The sequence below is a fragment of the Triticum urartu genome, chromosome 2A (assembly GCF_056163025.1).
Source record: "Triticum urartu cultivar PI428250 chromosome 2A, HENAU_Tu73, whole genome shotgun sequence".
NCBI lineage: Eukaryota > Viridiplantae > Streptophyta > Magnoliopsida > Poales > Poaceae > Triticum > Triticum urartu.
The window spans coordinates 3,689,275-3,706,821 of NC_141874.1; the positions used below are offsets into that span (position 1 = coordinate 3,689,275).

Consider the following 17,547-nt stretch of genomic DNA (forward strand, 5'->3'; position numbering starts at 1 on the left):
TATATGCATAGTGACACGGCGGCGCACAAGGTGTTGCCAGAATGCACACCCCACACAGACATAAAAAGTAGCATTGACGAAATGCCAGTGGAGCTAATTTAACGGCCACCTGAAGTGGGATTCCAGAACCGGTGACATGTCAGTGGTTTACCCCTTCTTTCTTTTTACACAAAATGCCTTTTGTTTTGAAATATGAGGGACTAAAATTCATCCCAAAAAAGTTGAGGGGCAAGATGTGGACTTCTTGTAAACTTAAGGAACTAAAGATATGCTTTTATCATAAAAATAAAAACGGAGAAAAAGTATAATTCTCTCTTCTAGTATCCCGGCGGCCGCCAAGATCTCTCGTCTGCGTGTGATTTGTGCGGAAATAATCACTCCGCGTTAATCTCTCCTCTGCTAGTCAATTTCTTGGCATGACCACCCGCTCAGCGCTGGTTTAGCTGACTCCATTTTATATTCACATGTTGATGTTCATCTTGGCCAGACAGCAGCTAGCTAACCTAACATGTACGCCAAGGCGCTGACTTCGAAATTAATAGCAATCTGAGAAGTAAAAATTGTCATGGTTGCGGTTAGCAGCAAGCAAGTACAAAACAAGGTTAGAACTGTATGTATGGACCATCATTCTTGACCCTATCGGACCAATATTAGAACTGTATGTATGGAGTTCTAGCGAACACGGTTCAAATTAAGGGGAAACTTGATAGAGTAAAGCGTGATTACAAGAAAACCAAAGGAAACTCATGCAACTAATACATTATTATTGGAAAAAAAAAGTTATGCAGAAGAAAATTAGGACTGCCGTATTCGATACGGGCCGAAAATTTAAATTACAAATTTATTGCTATGTAGGTGAGCCATGAGAGTGGTGACGATTCGAAATGGCGGAGGTAGAGTAGCTACGGCTTGGTGGCAAAGGTGGCGACGACTCGCAGCCTCAGCAACTGCTGGGCGGTTTCATCATCACGTGCCCCTCCTTGTTTCTCCTAGCTGCATGAATGTCCGTCACACATCAGTAACCATTCATTTATTGGCACACTCATGAATATGTAGCCAGTTAATATATACTACTCTATTTTCTTTGCGGAGAATATATAATGATGTTTGATATTACCTGAATAGGGAATCTTGGACTAGGTGGATCTCGTGGTACCGTTGAGGATGTTGTCCAGCAGTTGCGAGAAGGGTGCCGGTAGATTCGGCTTATCAGGGACCTGGAGGGGGTGAAACATCCCACCAGGGGAATTCTTTGCCATGGCATGAAGAACCTATAGCATATAGGCGTCGCGCATGAGTGAGTTGATGTAATTACTAAATTGTCATGAAACTTGGATTAGTGTATCTCCAATCTTATACTTACGTGGTTGTTCGCGTCTCCGCCGAGAGTAAACGTGTGGACAGGTACTTTTGAGACGAAGTCCTTGGCTCCATCAAAGTAGTCCCCCTTGTTGATGAGCCCATCGGAGAAGAGCAAGATGATGCTATTCCAGTGTCCACGGTAGCTGATCAGTTTGTGGGCCTCGGAGAGGCCAGACGCCATGTTCTTCGTGCAGGCGGACCGTCTCCAGGACGGGCTTTTTCTGTAGCCTTTTAACTCTGTATCGGTCGAATCAACTATTTTCATATCAGACGTGCACGTGTTCGGGGTTGACATGACATAAGTGTAACCAAGGCAGCTATCCACGAGACGGATGAGCTTCTCTTGCACCAACCAAAAGATATTGTCCACAGTTTTATAATCTGGGGTTGAGGTGGTACTGTCAAATGCATACACAATCACCATGTCTAGTGGCCACTTCCCTACAAATCAATATGCCATTCATTCAATTATATATATGTTCCTAGCAAGCATATATTATGATTACTCTTGAATTCAGATTGGGTCGAATATTTGTTGTTACATATACCTGCGCCACTGAGGATGGTATCCACCAGCCTCGAAAAAGGCACCGATAGACTCGGTTTTTCCGGGACGGGGAGGGTGTGAAACGTGCCTCCCGGTGAATTTATTGCGATGGTGAGAAGATCCTATAGCATATACACATGATATGTGCGCAAATTGAATTGATTAATAAGATGGACATAATTTGGATTAGAGTAAATCTGGTCAAATACTTACTTGGTTATATGCATCTCCACCAAGAGTAAATGTGTGCACTGGAACTTTGGAGATGAAGCCCTGAACTCCATCAAAGAAGTCGCCCTTGTTAATCAACCCATCAGAGAAGAGCAAGATGATGCCATTCAGGTGCCCGTGGTCGCTGATCAGTCTATGTGCCTCAACGAGGCCAGCTGCCATGTTGTTCTTGCATGAATCCCTTCGCCAAGCTGAGCTTCTTGTGTACCCATTTGCCTCTATCTCTGTGCGGTCAACTAGTTTCATCTCAGATGTGTACATGTTAGGGGTCGACATGACGTATGTGTAGCCAAGGCAACTATTCACAAATTGGGTTAGCTTCTTTTGCACCAACCAATAAACCTCACGATTCACCTTGTCCCTAGCCGGTGTCAAGGTAGTGCAATCAAATGCCGACACAATCACTACATTTAAAGGCCACCTCCCTGCACATAATATTGACCATTCATCATTCAGTCAATCATATGTTTGTTTCCTAGGAAGCATGTTTTAGGGAATACTCCTATATTGCGATTGGATCGGATGGTTTTGCATATATACCTGAAGTGGGACTAGGATTCTTCTCACTGTGCATCGTGGTATCATTAAGGATGTTATCCAAGAGTTGGGAGAAGGGCACAGATAGGCTTGGCAAGTCCGGAACAGGGAGGGGGCTGAACATCCCGCCTGGGGAATTTGCTGCAATGGTGCGAAGACCCTGTAGCATATACACATGATATAGATAAAAATGAAATTAATTATTTTTAAAAATATATATTATATGGACTGGCTTAGCTCAAGTCAGATACATACATGGTTATATGCATCTCCGCCGAGGGTAAACGTGTAGACGGGCACACTGGAGAGGAAGTCCTCAGCTCCGTCAAAGAAGTCGCCTTTGTTGACCAACCCATCAGAAAAGAACAAGATGATTGCATTCATGTTCCCATGATCTTTGATTAGTCTATGTGCTTCATAGAGTCCTGTCATGTATTTGACACAGGCGGTCCTTTTCCAGGACGGGCTACTTTTGTAGCCATTTCCGTTTATCTCAGCAGAGTCAACTGATTTCATATCTGACGTGTAAGTATTAGGGGTTGACATGACATATGCGTAGCCGAGGCTGCTACCCCTAATGCGGGTGAGCTTCTCTTGAACCAACCAAAAGACACTATCTACCTTATACCAGTCCGGTGTCGATGTGGTGCAGTCAAATGCATACACAATCACCACGGCCAGTGGCACCTTCTCTGTACGTCCATCCACTGGTTCACTCATAGTGGGTGATGGGAATTAACTGCATGCATGTGTAGATGTAGTGTGTCAACTTTTTTTGACTCATGTGTAAGGGAAATCGAGCAAAAAGAGAGCCACAGACACACATAATATGTAATTTTTCATCAATGTGTGTACGTAGCTGCACATAAAAATGTAAGTGCACAGAAGATACAAGTTCTTATATTCACAACCACCTCTTTCTATATTGACCTTAGTTTCCTTATGAATGAACTGCTGAGTAAACTTGTAACCCCCCCCCCCCCACACACACACACATATTTATTAGTATGTTTTTGAAATCAAACTTTTCTATTTGACCAACTTTATAGCAAACTATAAATGTCCATATTACTAAATGAAAATATACTTAATGATTACAGATTTGATAGTGTAGATGTTGATACTTTCCAACAAACTTGGTCAAAGATAGAGATGTTTGACTTTTGAATAATAATAATAAACCTTATAAAAAAGGTATTGAGGGAGAACTATGTTTTAAATGTATGCTCTTGCATGAATTTTGTGTGTGTCATTGCAGTCCCTAATTTTATGCGAATAAAAAAACTACATCAATAATTAACTAATCAAAAGGTCATGAATCTATGATAATTTTAGCAACTTAAGAGGTAATCCCTAAGAGTGAACGTGCCGCCACCATCTGAGATCCTTATAAGACCAAAGATACATAATGAGCTGAGCCCTCTAGGATATATTGATTGTCATTCACACTAAACAAGTAGCGTATTATTTTCATGTAGCAATCAGGAAAATCCATTTCTTGCTACACACAAATGCTTTGGGGTTTATCTTGTACAATAATATGTTTGTTCATTCTCAGCTACTCCCTCCGTCCGGTGAAAAGTGTACATATAGAAATTTTAGGACAAATTATGGAATGAAGTAAAAAATGCATTGGAAAGATGCAAGCCACCATCTCTGTCCTCTTTAATTATCCAACCCCGATGAGCTAAGTGCATGTAGAAATTAAGGAGACCATGTGTAGAATGTAATTGGTCTTGATTACCGCGTGATGAGAGAGAAGCTTTTTTTTCACTTTAAGTGTATTGGGAAGATAGACGTACACTTTTTTGTGGAAAAATTCTAAACCCAAATGTACTACCTCCGTCTTGGTTTATTGGTCCTCATTGTAATTTGAACAAATATTTAACTAACAAAATGTTAATGGATGTGAACAAAAATTATATCGTCGTTGTGATATAATTTTTGTTCACATCCATTAACATTTTGTTAGTTAAATTTATGGTCAGGATTTGGCACAAAATACAATGTAGACCAATAAACCAGGACGGAGGTAGTAGATGGTCTAAATAGATCATACATTGAGAAGTTGATGCGGCCTTAAAAATTAATTTAGATGAAAATGTTTCTCCATTAAGCAGGTAAGTGACACATGTACATTCTTTAAATTTAAAACTAAAGTGTTTTTGTCATGTCATCTAATACCATATTAACTTGGCAGTTGCGCTCTCTTTGTCAACACAACACACTTGCTTTAACGTTTATATATATAATACGATACAGAAAACACAAGAAATACCAGAAAGGTTTATGGTGGCCTTGCTTCTTTATGCGAGCTAGCTAGCTAGATTTATGACATCTTTTCTACTTCCATTGCTCTGCTTCCTGTCAAGTTGTTTGGTTCTAATTTGAAAGAAATTCTGAGATGGTCCCGGCAAATGCGAACATTTGATTTCTGCAATTCAATGGCTAGTAGATTTATTACCTCTTCGAAGGTATGAGGTTGTCGACAAGTTTGTGGGGGTCAATGCAGACTTTTCTCTATGTACAAAAAAGTAAGGTAATAATAATTAATTAAACCATGGTGTTAAATAAGGAAATATACAATATGCTCATTAATATTAATATCTTGCTAATGGACATATTTGCACTTGATGTTACTTTGGCCTGGATTAATATTTATTAGTCAACTACATGTTTATCATATAGAAGTATGAGCTGTATATTCATGTAGCGAGTAAAATATAGTAAAACTCTATTCACCTAATACTATTGGATGGTAACAGAAAAACTATTTTAATTTGCAAAGAAATTGTCCTGTAGTTTTGCTGAAATTTGCACAATTAAATAAAAGTTAGGTGACATGTGATTAAGAAATGAGAAAAACTGGGGTTAACTAAAGTTTTTCTTTAGCGATATTTTTTACCGGCATATAAGGCATCCTACATGTTATGTAGTCGTCGCGAGGTGGTCTAGGGATCTAGATGTAATTTTTACTTCAGCCCTTTTTTGACAGTTGATGAATAGATTTTTCCCACAAAAAAAAGGTATGCAAACTTTGATTACGTGGACTTGTTTCTTCATGCAAGCTAGCTAGTAGTAGATTTATGACATAGTTTCTACTTCCATTGCTGTATCTGCTTCCTGTGAAGTTGTTTGGTTCTAGTTTGAAAGGATAGTTTTTGAAAATAGTACTACCTAGCTAGTGATTTTCATTTGTGATATAGTTTAATGATCAACGCATGCTATATCAGGACCTACCTCGCAACAGATTGACATATATGAGGACGCCTACAACGGGCATTTCTGAAGTAACCAACAAAAGAACAAGATATAAAAAGTAGTATACAGAAGAGATTAGCAGGCAAGAGTTGCAGCACTTGGACATACATACCTGGAGATTGATATAGCCGGCTGCTAGCTAGCTCGAGGGACGGGGCACGCGTGTCTGTGTGTTTGTGTGAACGAAATGAGTGTGGTGCTAGATCCATATCGAGCTGCTCTTAAATAGAGGGAGTTGCAGAGGAGGTGTACTCCACTTGTAGCTAATAACTAAAACAAAATATTGACACAGCTGTTTGCCTCACCACGATCGGGATCCATATGCACTTTGGTAGCACGCAAGACACGGTAAATCTAGCACGGTCTACTAGTATAGGCATGTGCATGCAATTTACACTCATCAATGTGCACACCTTCCTATAAGAAGATCAGGATCCATGTGCACTTTGGTAGCACGCAATTTACACTCATCAATCTACACGGTGATCATCTCCCTCTATCCATGGCCAGCAAATAAGCATGTATGTATGTGAAGATCGGTCTTCCATCAAGTACTACATCTCATGAGACTAACACAAAAAGGATTCCAATTCAATCTTGTATTTTCATTTCAAATTTTAGTTCTAGCGGGACTGACAAAATTCTAAGACATGGACCTATTATCTCAGAAGCAAATCGATCTGTCCACAAGCAGGACAAACTGACGATAACTAAGGGCGCGTTTGGTTCTCGATCGGGCAACTGCTCACCTCGCCTCGCCAACCAAGGAAGCTAAGGCTTTGATTCTAGGGAGAGCATACGCGTTTGCATGCATGTGCATTCTGGCAGCAGCACGCAACACACGGTGAATCTCCCATGGGCATGGGCCAATGTAATCAACTACTCCAGTATATGCACGTGCAGTTTATACACTCATCAATGTGCACACTTCACTATGTCCTCCCTCCATCCACGAGCACATTGAAACGCGGATAGTTTAGTTTGCCAAGTTGTTGATTTAGTTAGTATACAACGTCAGGTAAGAAAGTTGACTCCGTGCTTCTACCAAGACGAGCAGTATATTATATATCTTATGAACCCCAGGTACACAAAAACAGACGGCTTCACTAGACTCAAGCGTTAATCACGGCGCCTAATTAAACTAATTAAACTTTCCGTGATCTGATCTGCACGACTTATCCAACCCATGTGACGCTGAGCTGCCCAGGCACTCCGGTATTAATTTTCATGAAACTTCCAAGAATACACGTTTGATTATGGCAAACCCCCCAGGATTTGAAATTTTAACTAAAAAGGGCCTAGTTTATTACAAGCGCCTGTCATTTCTTGTTTGTCGAGTCAACCGGCCAGAAATCCAGTAGCATAACGAAGTTATATTGTATAAAGATGGACGAACAAGGACCATACAAGTTCTAAATATGCGAGAGCAGCAATACAATAGGCAACCTTTTTTCCTGTGTATTTGGGTGATTTCTAACCAACTTGTGTGCTTTCTTCGAAAAGGAGGATTATCTCGGGCCTCTGCATCAAACGATGTACACAACCATTTATTAAAATGATCCAAGTATCAAAGTGCAAGAACAAGTCGGGTAAAATAAAATACTCCCTCCGTCCTAAAATTCTTGTCTTAGATTTGTCTAAATATGGATGTATCAAGTCACGTTTTAATATTAGATACATCCATATCTAGACAAATATAAGACAAGAATTTTGGGACGGGGGGAGTATAAACAGGACAAAGAGCCACAACCAGTAAAATAAGCCACTGTGCCTACACAAATACCCTATTATCGGACCGTCATCTAAGCAGGTTAAACGTAGCACGTCGGTTCCACCCAAAGGTCATGAGCTCCCTCGCTCTTGCATGGTGTAGTAATGACCACGTATGGACTCATCCAGACGCTCGGTAGATAACCTATAGAACTTTTGAATATTTGTTCTGTTAAATACACAATCGTTCAGACAGTTCTAAATAGCCCAAAGTAATGCACTCCACCCTTCCTAACCAATTACCAAATAAATTTGATATACTATTAGGTGGAGGTATGTTAAAGGACTCGTGTATTGTTGGCCGCATGAGCTTGGCAAGTTGGGAATTAAGGAATAAGTGTCGAATTGTTTCCTCATGGTCAAAGAAACAACAACGTTTACTACCTTTCCACCTGCGCTTTGCCAAATTTTTCTTGGTAAGAATCACACTCTTATGCACAAACGACATGAAAAAATTAATCTAAACTTTCCGCAGCAGTTCCTGTGCGTGTCTCAGCAATCATACGCAAAAGAATTGGACGGAACAAAGTGGTTTGTGTGGAACACCTTTATTCAAGACTTCTATATGATCGAGCTAAGTAACGAGCACACGAAAAAATAACGGAAATTGTTTTGAACTAAAAAATAAAAATTGCTAAGATAAAAATCACACAGCTGATTCGATGGGGCGCCCCTATATCTGGCCTTAAGCGAGTCGCTACAGGGGAGACCGATATTGGTCGGCCCAGACTTTCGTTTTTTGCTTTATTTTTTAACTTTATTTATACTTTTAATATTCTAAATATATATTCCAAAAACACTCTATAAAAAACATTTTAAAAATGTCGACCAAGCAATTGAAAAATACCAAATGTGTATAAAAAATGTTTATGATGTATACAAAAAATGTATAAAAAAACATGATCATGTATTTAAAAAAATAATATTCTAGCATTTGATTTTTTTTTCAAAAAGTATTCGAAAAATGTTGATCAAGCATTTGAAAAATGTTAAATGTGTATAAAAAAATTTCACCATGTATAAAAAAATGATGAAATGCTTTTATCATGTATATAAAAATGTTAATCAAGCATTTCAAAAAAATTTGAGTAAGTATTTTAAAAATGCTAAATATGTGTAGAAAAAATGTTGCTCATGTATTAAAAAAGACGAATATTTTTATCTTGTATATGGAAATGTTAATCAAACATTTGAAAAAAAAATTGAACAATTATTTGTAAAATGTTGATCAACCATTTCACAAATGTTAAATGTGTATAGAAAAAGTGCTGACCATGTATTAAAAAAATATGATTTTTTATTATGTACATAAAAAATTTTATTCAAGCATTTTAAAAAATGTTGAACAAGTATTTGAAAAATGTTAATCAAGCATTTGGAAAATGTTAAAAAAAGTATAGAAAGAATGTTGACCATGTGTTAAAAAAAATCTTTATCAATCATCTAAAAAATATTTAAAATGTGTATAAAAATCTTGACCATGTATTAAAAGAATGTTAAATTTGTATTGAAAAAATGTTAGACATACGGTAGAAAATTGTTGTTGACATATACGGATAATTGTATAAATGAAAAACAAAAGAACCAAGAAAACCAAAAATGAAAAAAATAAACCAAAGAAAAACGGAATAAAAAACTAAAGGAAAATTAAATAATCGGGGAAGAAAAAAGGAAAAAAAATAGAAAAGAAACAAAAGAAAACAAAAAAGGGAAAATCTGGAGAAAATCGGCTCGACTTGCTTCAAGTAGGTCGCGCCGCCTCTACTTAACACGAACAGTCGGCTGGCGCAATGGTTAGCAGCGTTCGTTGTCTTCCTGATCCCTCATTCTCCCCTTTTTCTTCTATTTTTATTAACTGTGCGCGAAATAGGCCAGCCCGACTACTGTAGCTGCTTCAGCGAGACATCCTGCAGGTTCCCTAAAGGCGAGATAAAGTCGTCGTGGATTCAATGTTTCGCTCATGGAGTCACCCGGGCTCTGGATGGGCTGGTTGACATCGTTCCTCTGGGCTTCTAGCCTGTGGGGGTTATTATCTCCGAGTTGGAGCCTGATGGGTCCAACCAGAGAGCCCACGCCTCGGCCCCCTTGTTGTTGGGGCGAGGCTTCTTCGCCGTCTCGTAGCAAGTCTCTCTTCCTTTCTTCCCGGCTATAAGTGCCATCGAAACCAGTGACCAACATTCATTTGTTGTGCTTCTCTGTGCAGGTGTCTATTCATTCTTCTAGGAGGAAGAAGAAGAGTGATTTAACGCTAAAAAACCCAACAATGTTGCTTAATGAGCATGAGGATCGTATATATATGATTGACGTTGAACCACTTCCATATTTATACCCATATTGCAACAGGCAATTACCTAGTTAACTAAGAAATCCATAGAACATGTTAAGGCTGAGTAATTTTCTTCTAGCCTGTTAGCTTGTCCTACTGTTCCCAAATACCCCAACCCAATCAGTCCACGTTCCCAATAAAGCAAAAACCTGTAAACGGATCACTACCTCCATGCCATGGGAAATTGATGTTTTCCTTGCAAGCAAATTCATTGTACTAGGTTCATGCGGCATGCTGCGGGCCACACGCTTTCACCCTCCTTTTGCATTGTTTGTCATTCGGTAAACCACTCCATAGACTGACGGTGGTAAACCATTTGGGGAACAAAGCAAATGAAAGCCAAATCTAACAAATAAGCTTTATCAACCCACTTTGTTATTTGAAGAAAAAGATGTATAGGAATAACCTCCATGCATATGCTAAGTACATGTAAGTAAGAGATTCGTACATAATGATTTAATCTTTGGGCAGAGACAGATCAAACATGAAACTAAACAAACATATCCATGGCGATAACATAACTTAATGCCTTACGTACAATAACACAGCGGACAGAAGCAGACTAAGGCATATCCTAGTGGTGGGAAGGGGCTGATGCCTTCTCACCCACCTAGGTTCAAGGCATGGTACTTGCAATTTGGGTTTGTTGCACCAATTATACCGTATGGGCGCGGACAGAAATTCACATTTCATTACAGATGCATATCATGAGAACTTTAATCTATGTTAATCGTGATCTCATTTAGTTATGTGAAAACTGATTTGCCTTGCATACAAGATTTTTATATGTCCTGTCTAATGAGTCGATGCCTTTTTGAACCAGTAATAAATTTTAATTTCTATCAGTTAATCTTGGTAGCATGACTATACCAGCATTCATGTGCATCACTATTCTACCAATGAATGCATTACTACTATATTGATAATTTCTTATCTTTTTATGCTCACTCTCTCTTTTTCCCGAGACATGCTCACTTGTAATGACCCGTAGTCCAGAAGAGGCGGGGATTTGTTTTTTGTTGTGCATTGCATTCGTGCATACAATTTTGGGGTCAATTTAAACTTTCAATTAAACTTGGATGAATTTGACCATATTAGAAATTTGGGTATGACCTTTGCGTAATTTTAGAGTTTTGTATCACAATTCAAATAAGTATATGACTTAAGGACTAAAGTGCAAAGTGCAATTATATATCAGCTGGAAATTGGATTAAATAAATAAAACAATGATGAATAAGAAATACACAATTCAATTATATAGTTCCATAATACAAAGGTTTAGAACATCTTGTAATTTCAAACGGTGGGAGTACTTATTTGTTTTCTTTTTTGAACGAAGCTACTAATATTTGGTAGAGAATATAGTTTATAGCAATGCAAGACATTGTGTGTGTGTGTGTGTGTGTGTGTGTGTGTGTGTGTGTGTGTGTGTGTGTGTGTAAAGTTTATCGCACCGGCATCGGCATGGCCTCTCCTCCGTCGCTGGTGCTGGAGCTGGAAGCAAGCGCCGCAGGCTCAGGTCAGGTACTCAGGTCAGGTCAGCTTCCCACCCGCATGCCCACCATGTGCTTGTGCTTATGCTTATGCCCATGGAAAGGTTCGTTCCGCCGCGACCTACCTAGCTCCCTGTCATAGCACAAACTACTCTAGAAGTCTAGATTGGACGGATGCAGCTGCCATCCAACTTATCATCCTGCATGCTAACAAATAAGTATGTTGGGACGGAGCTCATGTGCGATGCCGGCGCCTCCAGCTCTGCTCTCAGCCCAGCACAAGAAAAAGGTCCGGGCCAGACTGCCCATTCCATCCCATGCTGCTCTACTGTACCAACACGCCACCAATGCTTCTCTCCCTCTACGTCAGCTTACTTGCGTTAGCCCAAACTACACACACTCTGCATCATCAGCCAGGTTTTCTTTTCACAAGAAAAAATAATTTGGCCAGACTTCTCAAACCCACATAACTTCAGGACTCTCTCACGACTCAGCCCAACTCAACCCCCCTTTTGCAGCTAGCTAAGATCAGGCAGGCGGCAGCGGCATCCATCACCGGCGAACCATCAAGGTATGTACTAGTGCACACTCCTCTCCTTTAATTTGCAGCTACCAACAGCCTGTTTACCATCTATTTCCTTTTGATTCCTTGATGCAGGCGCCCTTGTCCATCCCTGCATCCGGCCACGGGATGGCCGAGACCGCCCTCGGCGCCGCACAATGGGTGGTGAGCAAGGCGCTAGCCCCCGTCGCGGATGGCGTGCTGGAGGCTTGGGCGGCCACCAGGGCATTTGGCCTCAACATCCAGGCCCTCAAAACTGAACTGGAGAAGGTGCAGGCCACGCTCGAAATAGCCGCCACCAAGGAGCTCCCCGGGCTGGCCACGGAGAAGATGCTGCAGAAGTTGTGGGACTCGGCGCACAATGCCGAGGACTTGCTGGACGAGCTGGACTACTTCCGCATCCACGACGAGCTCCACGGCACGTACGACGCTGCCGACCAGCACGGGGACGATGCCCTCCGCAACCTCGCCTTTGATGCCCGCCACACCATCAAAGCTCTTGGCAAACTGGTCAACTGTTTCCCATGGCAGCGTGCTGAGCTCCAGCAGAGGCCAACCAGCATCATCCAGGAGTTCAGCGGATGCATGCCCAGCCTCGGTAAACTGCTCCTTTCCTCATGTTCCCCACATCCACATGTTCGTGGTGATGAAGATCGTGGCATTGCGCAAGAAACACCGATGCCTGAGTTTAACAGGGCTGATTTCTCCCAAAGGATGAAGGACACTGTAGAGCAACTAAAGCTTATGCGTATTGATGTTAAGGATATTCTGCAGACTTGTGGCCACAGAACTGTCCTAGACATTTCCCAGCGTCGTGCCACCACCACACCTCAGAGTGCAGAGCCAAAACTGTATGGGAGGGACCATGTCATGAATAATATCATACATGATATCACCGAGGGTCAATACTGTGACAAGGGTCTAACCGTGCTTCCGGTTATTGGTCCGGGGGGAATGGGGAAGACAACCATGATACAACACATATATAACAACCAACAAGTGCAGAATCATTTTCCAGTCAGGATTTGGATATGTGTGTCGTTCAATTTCAACCTGGATAAGGTGCTGGAGCAGATTAAAGAAGATACCCTTACGGTTGAAGGTGAGAATGGGTGTAGCACAACACAAGAGCTGATTGAACACAGATTGAAACACAAAAGGTTCTTACTTGTATTGGATGATATATGGCAGTTTACTGATGTGGATGACTGGAAAAAACTATTGTTGATACTCGGCAAGTCACAAGAGAAGGGTTCCGTGATTCTAGTCACAACTCGGCAAAAAGAAATAGCAGACCAGGTTAAGAAAAGTGCAGAGCCAAAAGAACTGAACGGTTTAGAACCTGGAGAGTTTAAGAAGTTATTCCTTGTATATGTCTTTGATGTTGAGCAATGTCCAGGGGATAAATGTTTTTTGCTTGACACTGGAGATAAGATAATGGGAAAACTGAAGGGCTCCCCTCTTGCAGCAAAGACCGTTGGTAGATTACTGAGGACAGACCCTAGTTTGGCTCATTGGAAAAGGGTCCTAAACAGCAAACAATGGGCGAAACAGTCCAATGGAATTATGCTTGCCTTGGAGCTTAGCTATGGCTTTCTCCCTTTCCATTTGCAGCGGTGTTTTTCCTATTCTGCATTATTTCCTGAAGATTACCGTTTCAGAAGCCGTGAGCTCATCAGCCTATGGATCGGACTAGATATTTTGACACCTTCTGATCAAAACCCAACCTTTGAAGGCATAGGTCTGAGCATTTTGAATGATCTAGTCATCCATGGATTTTTCAGAGAATATAAAACTGATGGTGGTCTGCGGTATGTTATGCATGACCTACTGCATGAGTTGGCATTGAAGGTTGCATCACATGACTGTCTTCGTCTTCGTCTCCCTGATGTTGGATCGGTAGAAATTAAGCCATCCACCCGACACTTGTCTATAAGCATAGAGAACTTGGGTGGATATAATGGTCAAAAATTAAAGAGGGAATTGGAAAAACTGAAGACAAGATTGAAGGTTGAACATTTGCAAACACTGATGTTATTTGGAGCAATGGATGAAGGTTCTGCTAAGATATTTGGTGATTTTCTCGGGGAAGCAAATGCTCTTCGTGTTCTTTATTTGCCCCTCCTGAAGTATCCCGTGGAGTCCATGGCACATAATTTTTCAGGACTTGTCCACCTACGATTCCTATGTCTAGGGTGTTTACCAATTAACATCTCTAAATTTTATCATCTAAGGGTTCTAGATCTTAAGTCATGGTCTAGCAGTGGTGATTTTCCTGAAGACACAAGCAACCTTGCAAAATTGTGCCATTATTATACCCCAAGAGATGATAAGCTTCATTATGATATTTGTAATGTGGGAAAAATTCAGCTCTTGGAAAAGTTGAAGGTATTTCGGGTCAATAAAAAAAATGAAGGATTTGAACCAAAGCAACTAGAGCCACTGACCAAGCTATGGGAGCTTGGCATCTACAACCTTGAGAAAATACATACAAAAAAAGAAGCAGCTCAAGCAAAACTGATTGAGAAGAAATACTTGAGGAGGTTAACATTGGATTGGGATAGTAAGCGATCTAGTGATGAGCCTGGTGTGGAAGCAATGGTTCTTGAGTGCCTTCGACCACATGAAAATCTTGAAGTGTTGTGCATTAGAGGGCACAGAGGCCCCACTTGTCCAAGATGGCTGGGTGATGAGCTTGCTGTTGAAGCTCTACAATTTCTTCGTCTTGATGGTGTTTCTTGGAAGGTTTTCCCATCTTTACGGAACATGGGGGATCTTTGTGAGCTTGAGATACAAGATTGTCCAGAATTCTCGTCTGTGATTCCCACCTCCTGGATTGAGAGTTTGCGTCGCGTCTCGATTGAAGGTGTCAAGCTACTAAAGAGGTTTGCATACTCAAAATCATCACATGGAGCACAACTGGAAATCATTGGATGGGGTGATCTGCAAAGGTTAGACCAAGTGTTAGTTTTCGATAAAGAAACAGGTCTTGAGAAGCTGACACTCGAGAGATGCCCACCTTTGGAGTTGAAGCACCTTCTGATGCTAACCTCGCTGAAGACACTGATTTTAAAGCATTCAGCTGGTCTGGCTGGTCTGGCTGGACTACTAGGAGGTCAGGGTGATGTGGAATGGCAGCTCCCTGTTGAGCACATCGAGATCTGCCACTTACATGGTAATAGTTGGAATGAATTGACAGAGCTCTTCCCACACCTCCCAAAGCTCTCCAAATTGGAGATACGGGATTGTAAAAACATAAAACAGCTGGTAGTGGGGGTGGATCTGCGACAAACAACACCAGAGATGGGGGGAGGTGAAATAACAGCAGCAACGGAGGAAGAGGACGATGGAGTGCTGCTCTTCCCAGCTCATCTCTGTGACTCACTACAGAAATTGAAGTTCCTTTCATGCCCAGAGCTGGTCCTGGTGGACCCGCCAACTCTTGTTCCTGGAGGAGGATGGCTCCAAGCCTTGCGATCCCTCCAGAGATTAAGCATAAAGTATTGCCCAAAGTTTCTATCTGCCTTCTCGTTTTCCACTCACATTTTCCCTTCCTCCCTGCAATTCCTGGAGCTTACGAAACTAGAAGGGATGGGGACACTAGAGCCTCTCTCAAACCTTTCTTCTCTTACCAGATTAGTATTGGAATTTTGTGGAAAGGACCTGAAATGTCAGGGACTGCAGTCTCTCCTTACCACCGGCGGCCAGCTCAAGGAATTGGAAGTCAGGGGCAGCCATGGATTCTTTGCTAATTGGGATCCAAATCCCAGACGGGCTTTGGAGGATGTTGAAGGAGGACAAGAGCAGCCAACACAGCTTGTTTCATCCACGCTGCGGAAGCTTTGCACAGACGACGCAGCTGGACTCCTTGCTGCACCCATCTGCAGCTTCCTTTCTTCCTCTCTCACCAAGCTGAAACTTCATGGGTATGGGCCTGAAGGGATGGATCGCTTCAGCAAGGAGAAAGAGGACGCCCTTCAGCTCCTCTCCTCCCTCCAGAAACTTGAGTTTAGGCATTTCCACCATCTTCAGCAAATCCCTGCAGGGTTGTGCAACCTTACCAGCCTCAAGATGTTATCAATCAACCACTGTACTGCCGTCTCGTCATTGCCCAGCGATGGCCTCCCCAAATCACTGGAAAAGCTAGATGTCTATGACTGCAGCGAGGTGCTAAAACGGCAGTGCAGGTGGATGTTGGGAACCATCCCCAAAACCATAAGAGGATGATCCAAGGTAACAAACACATACTTTCTCGTGTTCTTCCATGTTGCCCTTTTCCTGCGACCCTGCTTAATAACACTGCATTTATTCCCATCCAATGAGCAGGACAATGCCTTGGAGTTCCCTTGTACATTCTTCTAGCCATGTAGTGCTCTGCTCTTTCCATACATACACACTTGCCACATGCATGACATGAGGGTCTTGTGGACGCTGTCTTCCTTCCTGTACAAATTATCTGGTGAGTTTCGAGCATGGCTCCTGCTGTACTTCCAGTTATACTCGCCGCAAAAAGTTAAAATGAAATCCACTTATACTTCAGATTTTCATTTTCTTCTCAACAACAGTGAAAGTATTTCAGATTTGTTTGTCAACGCCCCTTATCTTTCCACATTGCGAGAAACCAACGTCACTAGCAGCTAATACCTTCTGCAAGTCTCTTTTCTTTTCTACCTAGATGTAATTACCAACGTAACTCACTTGTTTTGGTTCTCTGTGCAGGTGTTCGTTTGATCTCGTAGGCTTCTTCATATTTGCATTTTAAATTTGGGTTATTGTTATTCATCAAGACGCGGTAGTCTACTTGCATAATTTGGGTTTCACAATCAGAATTATGGAATAAATGAGAATATGAGTGAAGAAACTGAAGAAACTCATATTAAGGTTATAAAATGTTTTCATCCACTCTACGTTATTGTCAATACCAGGTGTTGATGCATTCTAATTTCTGATGGCTTGCTGTTCAGGTGTTCTTGTGCTTCTGATGGATGTCTGAAGCTTGTCGCCCGGTAACGTCGCTCAGACTGACTTAAATTGCTGCATGGTTTGTATTTTCCTTCATTCAGGACAATGTATTGCAAAGTATTCAGACTCTGGCCGGCAGAACCATGCCAAGCACTTACACATTTTGTTTACTGAACCTTTGCCAGCCAACATAACATGGAATGGAAGGTACCCTACCCTGCCTGCTGGCAAAATGTTCAGCTTGTCCTTGAGCCAGTTTATCCCATAATCATGATGGTATGCAAGGAGTGCCACACTCGTACTCGATGGCTCCAGCAATGTGTGCACCTGAAACACTGCAGAACATTGATTCATGTGAGGTAAATAGGCCCAAGTGATCTCCAACTCTGCAAGATAGTTATGCATGAACTGACATCAAAATATTTCAGAATTGGCTTGCAAGAAGTCCATGGAGTAGGAGTTATGCAGATCTATAGAGATGCAGTATGCTTGCTGG

At 41.5% G+C, this 17,547-nt stretch overlaps 2 protein-coding genes across 6 annotated transcripts; one reads left to right on the forward strand and one right to left on the reverse strand.

Annotated features, from left to right (window-relative positions):
* Window positions 1-665: 665 nt before the first annotated feature.
* Window positions 666-6,132, reverse strand: LOC125540553 (uncharacterized). 5 transcript variants are annotated; one of them, XM_087542637.1, is made up of 10 exons: window positions 6,051-6,122; window positions 5,142-5,197; window positions 4,956-5,041; window positions 2,933-3,416; window positions 2,681-2,837; window positions 2,123-2,565; window positions 1,911-2,031; window positions 1,364-1,803; window positions 1,118-1,271; window positions 666-993 (listed from the first exon to the last, which is right to left on the reverse strand). In XM_087542637.1, exons 4-9 carry the CDS (start codon window positions 3,395-3,397, stop codon window positions 1,137-1,139), a joined length of 1,761 nt encoding a protein of 586 aa, XP_087398763.1. In that variant the 5' UTR covers window positions 3,398-3,416; window positions 4,956-5,041; window positions 5,142-5,197; window positions 6,051-6,122; the 3' UTR covers window positions 666-993; window positions 1,118-1,136. The 5 variants fall into 5 exon arrangements, with proteins under 5 accessions (XP_087398763.1, XP_087398761.1, XP_048560125.1 ...); XM_087542635.1 differs by having other exon boundaries at window positions 4,956-5,059; XM_048704168.2 differs by lacking the exon at window positions 4,956-5,041 and having other exon boundaries at window positions 6,051-6,126.
* Window positions 6,133-11,731: 5,599 nt separating this feature from the next.
* LOC125534949 (disease resistance protein RGA2) lies at window positions 11,732-17,541 on the forward strand. The gene is made up of 6 exons (XM_087542634.1): window positions 11,732-12,098; window positions 12,186-16,322; window positions 16,416-16,548; window positions 16,809-16,970; window positions 17,054-17,410; window positions 17,480-17,541. Exon 2 carries the CDS (start codon window positions 12,219-12,221, stop codon window positions 16,314-16,316), a length of 4,098 nt encoding a protein of 1,365 aa, XP_087398760.1. The 5' UTR covers window positions 11,732-12,098; window positions 12,186-12,218; the 3' UTR covers window positions 16,317-16,322; window positions 16,416-16,548; window positions 16,809-16,970; window positions 17,054-17,410; window positions 17,480-17,541.
* Window positions 17,542-17,547: the final 6 nt, after the last annotated feature.